Genomic DNA, 9,706 nt, shown 5'->3' on the forward strand with positions numbered 1-9,706 from the left:
CTCTCTCTCTCTCTCTCTCTCTCTCTGTGTGTCTCTCTCACTCTCTCAGTCTCACTATCACACTCTCATTCTCTCTCTCTCTCACACTCTTTCACATACTCTCTCAATCTCTCTCACACTCTCACTCACTCTCACACTCTCACTCTTTCACTCACTCTCACAGTCTCACTCTCACACTTTCACTTACTCTCACACTCTCATTCTCACTCACTCTCTCTCTCTCTCTCACTTACTCCCTCACTCACTCTCTCACTCTCTCACAGTCTCACTCTCACACTCTTTCACTCACTCTTTCATTCACTCTCTCTCTCTCTCTCTCTCACTCTCTCTCACACTCACTCTCAAACTCTCACTCTTTCACCCACACTCACTTTATCACTCTCTCACACTCTCTCTTACACTCTCACTCACACTCTTTCACTCACTCTCTCTCTCTCTCTCTCACTCTCACACTCGCGCCCGACACATGCGGAACGCTGCGTGCATCTCAGTGTGGCGCTGGCTCGCTCAGATCGCTTTCTTTGTAAGCAATCAGCAAAACCTAACTTTAATTTGAGTGATATTAAACAAATATAAAGTTTCTCCCCTCGTCTTAAAGTGTTCATGCCTCAATACAAGAGCAGCCTACCTCATTGTTTACTTCTGCAATGAAACGCTTGGTTACGTTGTAACCTTGGGTCTATGAGTAAAGGCTGTTTTTACAGTCCTGTTACCTGACATGGGAAAGGGATCTGAGTATTACACCGGATGATGATGATGATGATGATGATGAGTGGGGCAAAATCAGTGGGATAATAATATTAAAAAAAATCCCAATCCCTGATTGTATGTCTTTCCTTCAACAAAACCCCTAAAAAAACTATACCAAAATAATATATATTTTTTTCTTCTCAGGAGGTTCGTCTGATCGACTACGAGAAGATGGTCGATGCCAACGGCTTCCGGATCGTAGCGTTTGGTCAGTGGGCCGGTGTCGCAGGTATGAAAACCTTTTTCTGAAAACTTTAATTAGGTTTTGCAATGTCCCCCAGTTGGTCAGTCACTGTTGTGAAAGGGTTTGTCAGCTGTTGTGACACCAATGTGAACTGTAACCAGGCCGACGTGTTCTCTGTTCACCATCAGTCAGCGCTGAAGCTGTTGAGTCAGATTTGTGTCAACATGACAACTGACTGCTCTATTAAAATCAGATCTTGGACCTATTTAAAAAACTATATTTTTTAAATAGGTCCAAGCAGTAACCTAGTTGTGTGTGTGTGTGTGTGTGTGTACACACACAGTGAGGAAAATAAGTATTTGAACACCCTGCTATTTTGCAGTTCAAATACTTATTTTCGTGTGTGTGTATATTTATAAAAAAATCACAAAATAGCATGTTTTTTCAAAAATAAGTACTGTATGAATTAATCTATTTTTGTACATTCCCATGTGGATTTTGTAGGAATGATTAACATATTGCACGGATTGGGTCTGCGCTTCCTGGCTCTTGGGCACCACACTCCCTTCATGGTAAGAAAACATCCCAAAAAAACCAACAACAACTTGACACAGAAACGGCTTCCTGTGCCTACAACGTGATCCTCATGCCCGTCTCTCCCCTCCTCTCTGCTGTTCGCAGTACATCGGCATGGCTCATAACTACAGGAACGTCAGCCAGGCCATCCAGGCAGTGAGGGATTGTGGGTATGAGATATCCATGGGCTTCATGCCCAAATCTATCGGCCCTGTGACGTTTTGTTTCACCGGTACCGGCAACGTCTCCAAGGTACGGCCAAGGTTTAACTTAAACCCATAAAATGCCTGAGACAGCAGGGGTCTCACGGTTTCCTTTTGTCTCTGTGTTCCTGCAGGGAGCCCAAGACATCCTTAACGAGCTACCCGTCGAATATGTTGAACCTCATGAGTTGAAGGCCGTCTCCGAAACAGGAGGTATGACATTCTTGTGGTTATCTCTGTGACTCAGTGATGGATTTATGGGATGTAATGTGCATGGTGTTCAACATGATACAAAACGAAGGATGCAACCAACGATTACTTCCATTGTTGATTCACATGCATGTCTCAGCAGACGTCAACTTTTCACTGAAGAAGTCGACACGGCAAGTGTAGCAGAGGGACAAAAGGGACTATTGGTCATGTTTCGTGTGTGTGTGTGTGTGTGTGCGTGTGTGTGTGTGCGTGTGTGTGCGTGTGTGTGTGTGTGTGTGATCCATTGACTTTCATGTTTATTTCTTATATATATTGCGGGGACTGTTTGGGTAAATTGACAGGATAGCCTTGCGTGAAAATAGACCTGGCCCTTACCTTTGGAGTAGATAACCGCTTCTGGCCCATGCCGTGGCGAAATCTCAAATATTGACTTGAACGCCGGTGATTACTTGCGGGACACGGATCCCTGCACAGACGCACCTGGTGGACATTAGGGGTAATGCCTCCTTGAGAGGGTCACAGGATGGGCTGGGAGGGCTTTGGGTTTGATGATGATAATCGTAATAAGTGCATACATGCTCACTGACGGTATTTCGACATGTTTATTTTTTTTATTTTTATGTAAGATATGAACAAAGTGTACGCCACCGTTCTGAGCCGACATCACCACCTGATCAGGAAGAGCGACGGCATGTACGACCCCATGGAGTACGAGCACCACCCGGAACTTTACACCTCGCACTTCAGGACTAGCGTGAGTCTGTAGGCTTCTATCTCACCACCACCACCACCATCATCACCCCTTTACTTCTCCCAGTTGCAACACCCCCACCTGCTCCTGTCAGTCTCCCAGAGGCCCCGTCTTCTATTTCAGTCATCTGCACTAAGCTGGTGTTTCAGAACAGATGCCAAGTGGCAGGAGGTTTTACACAGCTGGGATCTCGTTTAACTTCCCTTTAGAGAATGAACTGCTACATCTACCTGATCAATAACCCTTGCTAAGACATTGTAAAATAGCCAGCAATGAAGAAAAGATTAATTATTGATTCATGTGCTGATTATTTTCTGGATGATTCGTTTTAAAGGGTTAGTTTGGATTCACCAAAGTCACACAATAACACAAACACACTGTTTTTGTCAATGGAGTCTGGTGGCTCTGAAGAGAGCATCGATAACGACCGCAGTTCCCCGTCGTTAAAGGGCTGTATGACGGCATACAAAACATATTGTGTACTTAACTCGTATAGATTTTTTTTTGGGTGTCTAAAATACATTTAGCCGCTGCCCCGGTCCACAGTGTATATCGAACAACCACAGTTCAAAAGATCCAAACTGCAAAACAAACTGTAAAGAGCGCTCTAAACGCATCATGGCACTTAAGATGCTTTGTCATGTCAACCAAAGGTGGCACCCTACACAACCTGTCTGATCAATGGTATTTACTGGGACCGCCACACGCCCCGCCTCCTCAGACGATTGGACGCCCAAAAGCTGATGAGACCGCTCCAAACCTCCGCTGCCGAAACGGAAGGATCACCAGCGCTGCCTCACAGGTAAGAGCAGCATATTCAACCCAATCGTCCATCCATCCATCCATCCACCCACACATCCATCCATCCATCCATCTATCGGCTCACCCACACATCCGTCTATCTACCCATTCACCCCATCTACCCATCCCCCATCAATCCATCTACCCATTCACCCATCTACCCATCCCCCATCATCATTCATCTACCCATCCCCCATTATCCATCCACCTACCTATCTACCCATCCTTCCATCCACCCACCCATCTACCCATTCACCCATCCATCCATCCATCTATCTATCTATCGGCTCACCCACACATCATCCATCTACCCATTCACCCATCCCCCATCAATCCATCGAACCACCCACACATCCATCCATCTACCCATTCACCCATCTACCCATCCCCCATCAATCCATCTACCCATCCCCCATCATTCATCTACCCATCCCCCATCATCCATCCACCTACCTATCTACCCATCCTTCCATCCACCCACCCATCTACCCATTCACCCATCCATCCATCTATCCATCCCCCATCATCCATCCACCTACCTACCTACCCATCCAACCACCCATCTACCCATTCACCCATCCATCCATCCATCTACCCATTCATCTTTATCTGCTGATCCAGGTGATGGCTAATTTTCCCAGTGTACAAGGAGCATTACAGCCTCACAGGGAAAGATATGTCTATGTTTATTATCAAACACAGTAAACTTCCCACTGACGGCTGAGCGTCTGTTTGAGTGAATGTGTAGAAGTGCAGCGCAGCAGCTGCTGTATCTCCACACAGGTATTTCCACAGCCGTCCGTCTGATGTCTGTCCTCTCTCTCCCTCCACAGACTGCTGGCCATCTGCGACATATCTGCTGACACCGGAGGCTCCATAGGCTTCATGAACGATTGCACCACCATCGATAAGCCCTTCTGTATGTACGACGCGGACCAGCACATCGACCACGACAGGTACAGCGATAACATTTGTAACCTGTGTCTTCTCACAGGCATCGCATGCATGTTCCTGTCACTGAGCCTGTTTGAAGGTTTCAGGTTATTATTCTCTCTGCCTGGAGCACATTTCATAACTGTTCATTTAAATTACTGCTGCATAGAATCTGGATCTGTACGGGTTTGGTCTGGTTTTTGTTTTTTCTTTTAAAAGGCCATCCTAGGTTGAGTTTAAGTTTCCACTTCTTTGTAGAATATGTTCTTTTAAACACTTTAGAGCTGCAAAGATTACCAATAATTGTTTAGTTGTCACCTGTTAAATGATTTTATATGTGTGTGTATATTATATAGATTATTCTATATATTGAGTTGTGGACAAAACGAGACATCTGAGGACGTCGTCTTGGGCTTTGGGGGAAACACTGATCCATATTTTTCACAATTTTTGGACATTTTTTAGACCAAATAACTGTTGCCATATTTATGGCAAGACACTGCATTGTCATTTTTAAGATTTTGGGCTACTTTGCTTCCATCACAGATCATCTTTTACACTAGTGCAAAGAAAACCTACATATTTAGGCGTTAATTTTACTTCAGAAAAACAAATTTTACTTCCAAGAAGTTGTTACAAAAAGACAAAAGGAGTTTCTAACATTCCGAAATCTTAATTTTTACTTAAATGTACTATATGTAATTATCTGCCATTAAGTTTACTAACATGTATTCATGTCATTCTGATAAAATAGCTGCAGTTCCCCCCCCCCCCCCCCCACATAATTACGATTTCTCGATTCGGTTTGTGTTGGTAGCTAGCTAACGTTAGCTAGTTGACCAGTTATCGAGCAAGCAAGCTAACATTAGCCAGCAGCTAAAACCACAATGTCACAATATATTTCACGTCGGGGTCACTTCTGCACTTCAGCACCCGGGGGAGAAAGCAAGCTGGATTAAGTTATTGCGTATTGTTTTTCTGTGTCATGTATTTACAGTTACTCTCGTACGTATAATCTAGGTTTCCGGGGTTTGACTGGAGTTAGAGTAACTGGACGGGTCAAAGGTTTAACGACGCCACTGACAGGCGACTAAATGAAATGTCCCGTGTCATTCAAATAAAATAACAGATTTCTCCGGGTGAACATTGTTGGAAACATTCAGGATAGTTTAAATACACAATTCAACAATATAAGACATAGGTATAGTTGTTGTTAGAATCTTTTATGCAGAAATGTTACATATTTTACCTTTTTTTTAATGATTTTTTTCTCTGCTTAATTGCATAAGCTTAAATGCAAATATCAGTTTAATTACCTACAATTGGTATTGGCCTTTAATAACTAGTATCGGTCGATCCCTACATAAACTGAGCTTTTATGAAGACAAAAGCTGGGGGGGGAGTCTTTCATGAATGCTCTATGTATATAAAATGTTGGGTGTAATGGCAAAATTGCATCTGTATTTTTTTACTTTTTTTACTTTTTTTTTACTTCATATAGTCTAAGTGTAAAGGTCTGTTTATTCTACTGTATATAAGTGTTGTTGTTGCTTGTGGTCCCGGCAGCGTGGAGGGAAACGGGATCCTCATGTGCTCCATCGACAACCTGCCCGCTCAGCTCCCCATCGGAGCCACAGAGTACTTTGGAGACCGACTCTTCCCCTACATCTGGGAGATGGTAAGATGGGTCTGAGGTAGGAACAGCTGGTGGTGGTGTTGTCGTGGGATCTCTGCTTCTGGTTGAGTTTGCTGTTGGAGAGCGCTGCACCAGGGCCGGTGTCAAAATGTTCAAACCGGTTGGATCGATCGATCAAGCCGGACCGAACCGCTATAACAACTTTAACCACTAGGTGTTGCATTGGTCTCAGCCGCTCCCGAGTGAGACTTTCCATAACGAGAGTGTGGAGACTCTAGTCCACATGGCGGTGGTGCCATGTGGCGGTTGTGCGCCTTTCAGCCATGACTTTTTACCATTGACTGTAAAATTTAATGGCAACGCATCCGGTTTGAGTGCTGCAAATCCAGAAGTGCCTTAAAACTGCATTCTATTTGAACTCCAGCAGGGGGCGACTCCTTAAACCTGCTTTCTATCTGGTCTCCAGCAGGGGGGCTACTCCTTAAACCTGCATTCTATCTGGTCTCCAGCAGGGGGAGACTCCTTAAACCTGCTTTCTATCTGATCTCCAGCAGGGGGAGACCCCTTAAACCTGCTTTCTATCTGATCTCCAGCAGGGGGCGACTCCTTACACCTGCTTTCTATCTGGTCTCCAGCAGGGGGAGACTCCTTAAACCTGCTTTCTATCTGGTCTCCAGCAGGGGGAGACTCCTTAAACCTGCATTCTATCTGGTCTCCAGCAGGGGGAGACTCCTTAAACCTGCTTTCTATCTGATCTCCAGAAGAAGGCGACTCCTTAAACCTGCTTTCTATCTGATCTCCAGAAGAAGGCGACTCCTTAAACCTGCATTATATCTGAATTCCAGCAGGGGGGGGGTCTCCTTAAAACTGCTTTCTATCTGATCTCAAGCAGGGGGGCTACTCCTTAAATCTGCTTTCTATCTGATCCCCAGCAGGGGGAGACTCCTTAAACCTGCTTTCTATCTCTATCTCTGTATTTCTATCTAGTCTATGAGAAAGTGACCCACTTCTAACTTGATTTATTACCTCAGGAAACATTTTCATAATGAGTGTATGGTCTCTGTTGCTAGCTTTAAGTCTTCTGCAAGACAGAATGATGTTAATTTTTTCAATTATGGTCTCGTTGATTTTAAAATTGGCGATAAAGCAGGGGGTGTTTTAGGGCGTGGCTGTGATGTGATTGCCAGTGAAAGTGTGTAACGTAGAGCGTAAGGACTCCTCCCTCTTGTCTACAATCGTCCCACCCCCAACGGCAAACTCAACGACTCACAGCAGATCAACCATAAAACAATGGATAACGTCACACATGCTCTGTCCATTAATTTTACAGTCACTGGTTTTTACCTGCAATGAGCTTATAATAACTATGTGACTCTTTGGTTTTTAACGTTCGGTGTTTACACTTTGCCTCGTCACTTTGAGCTCACTTCTTTCCTTGGCTTGAAATGTTTCCATATCGGCCGCACAGTTTTAATTTTTATTTAACAAGCAAAGGTACATGGCCAGTATGTACATACACAAAAGGTCAATAACAGAGGTGCATGTACAGAGAAAATATATGCAAAATGAAATGATATCCAACCGGTGTAGCTTTGTCCACTTGACCGGGGCGGTTAAACCAGAAACCGACGCAACTCCAAGACGACGTGACTTAAATTTGGTGTTGTGTCATCATCAGCTGCCCTCGGACGCCACCAGACCGCTGGAGGAGGAGGACTTCAGCCCGCAAGTCAGAGACGTAAGTCATGTAAAGTTTTGAGTTAGGAAATATTTCACTGTTTGCTACTGCAGCGTGTCGCTGTTCGTCACTGTCAGGTGAAAACCAATATGTGGTCAAATTGACCAGTTTTCCTTTATCAATGTTCTTTTATTTCCCCAAAATAACGTGATTGATTCCACACAACACTCTTTGCCAAGTACAAATCTCTACTTTCATTTATTTTGGGGATTCTTATTCAATTTTATAGCATTTAAAAACAAATTGAAGTGTTTTTGAAATAGCATTGAGTAAAAGTTGACATATTCCAGTCTGTGATTATCATCAACATCCATTCCTTTAATTTTAGTCTGAATAATTCCTAATTTCTGCTTTTCTAACTCTAACATTAGGTATAATTTCCTATAAATTAGGTTTATTGACCATAAATTCCAAAAATAACTGTAAAACTAAACTTAATAAGTTGGTGTTACGTAGTGTTGAAAATGTCAAAAAGTGACAAACATTGAAAAAAACTGTCAAAAGTGTTAAAAAAAGGGACAAAAACTCAAAAGGTTAAAAACATTAAATAAAGAGTCAACAAAAGTGTTGATTTTGAAGGGAAGACAACACGAGGGTTACATAAAACAGACAATAAGCTTTAAAAATGATAGCAATTTAGATCACAATTGCAATATTGGTGAAAGAAATTGCAATTACTTTCTATATAAATATACTTATTATTTTCCAAAACCTACTTAACAAGTGAATAAAAACCATCACTGCCCCCCAGTTTAGGGTTAACTCAAACACAGCAGAAAGTGAGGGACATCTCAGCGGCACTGGGACTATTAAATTAACAGACGTCAATATAGATTAGACATTATATATCAACAAATATTTAATGTAATTTCTTTGTTCCTGAAGGCTGTCATCACCTCAAACGGCGTCCTCACCCCAAAGTTTGAATACATTGAAAAACTTCGAGAAAAGAGGTAAGATCGTTTTCATGCCTGTTGAATGCTGGATTTGGTCAGTCTTTCAGCGTGTTTTTCATTTGAATTATTCATAACAACAATGTCGAAAAAAAATCACTTTGGCACACGCTTGTTCCATCAACGAGTTAATGCAACCGATCTATGGATGAAATTTGTAAAGATTACGAGACAGGTAACGTTGGAAGTCTGTTCTAATGTAGCTCACCTGTGCTAACTCTCTGTTTTAACATTACCACCAATAGCAGCTTCCTAAAGCCAAGCAGCGTTTGTGCCCGGTAGCCTCCTGTTTCTGCTGTTTTCCTCTTTAACTCCTCTCTAGCGCTGCAGCTTGTGATGTCTCTGCTTCCTCATGCCAGTCGGCAGTGCTGTAAGTGCGTTTTCACACCTACAGTTGGTTGGCGTTGTTCCAAATCAGATGAGGGGTTTGTTGTTCCAAATCAGATAAGGGGTTTGTAACACTTGGAGCGATTTTTTTTCCCTTGGTTCGGTTTTGTTTCACATCTGGAACCCCCCCCCCCCCCCCCCCCCCCCCCCCAGGTATACCGAAATATGTTGTTAAAACTTACGCAAGAACAGTCACTCCTCCTTATTAGTCGGATGTGTCTGGGGCGGGAGTAAGAAGGTAAATCCAGAAAGGAGGTCCTGTTTTCTGGATGTTATTTGTCTGCATGCTTCTGGCATCATGGACAGACCAGCACATTTCATTTAAATAATAAGACATTGTCACTGAGACGTCGTTCTGCCGCCGTTTGTCTCCAACGCGGCTGGTAGAGCCCGACCGATATATCGGCTGATATTAGGCATTTTCCAATATATCGGTATCGGTATTATACAATGGCTGATTTAAAAAATAAATAAAAAATATGACAAATAAATGATTCCCTGTTAGCGTCCCTGTTAGTGATGGCGTTGCATAGTCTGTCCACCAGAGGACGCTCTACAACGTCCCTGTTAGTGATGGTGTT

General features: G+C 43.2%; 1 protein-coding gene across 1 annotated transcript in view; it reads left to right on the forward strand.

The window, feature by feature from the left end:
• aass (aminoadipate-semialdehyde synthase) overlaps positions 1-9,706 on the forward strand; it is a 27,309-nt gene that overhangs the window by 4,347 nt on the left and 13,256 nt on the right. The window contains exons 4-13 of the mRNA XM_034879017.1: positions 895-979; positions 1,439-1,506; positions 1,616-1,762; positions 1,848-1,926; positions 2,553-2,680; positions 3,331-3,479; positions 4,312-4,434; positions 5,978-6,089; positions 7,726-7,785; positions 8,671-8,738. Coding sequence (XP_034734908.1) covers positions 895-979; positions 1,439-1,506; positions 1,616-1,762; positions 1,848-1,926; positions 2,553-2,680; positions 3,331-3,479; positions 4,312-4,434; positions 5,978-6,089; positions 7,726-7,785; positions 8,671-8,738 — 1,019 coding nt within the window. The remainder of the gene's footprint in view (positions 1-894; positions 980-1,438; positions 1,507-1,615; positions 1,763-1,847; positions 1,927-2,552; positions 2,681-3,330; positions 3,480-4,311; positions 4,435-5,977; positions 6,090-7,725; positions 7,786-8,670; positions 8,739-9,706) is intronic.

Source organism: Etheostoma cragini, chromosome 8, assembly GCF_013103735.1.
Source record: "Etheostoma cragini isolate CJK2018 chromosome 8, CSU_Ecrag_1.0, whole genome shotgun sequence".
Lineage (NCBI taxonomy): Eukaryota > Metazoa > Chordata > Actinopteri > Perciformes > Percidae > Etheostoma > Etheostoma cragini.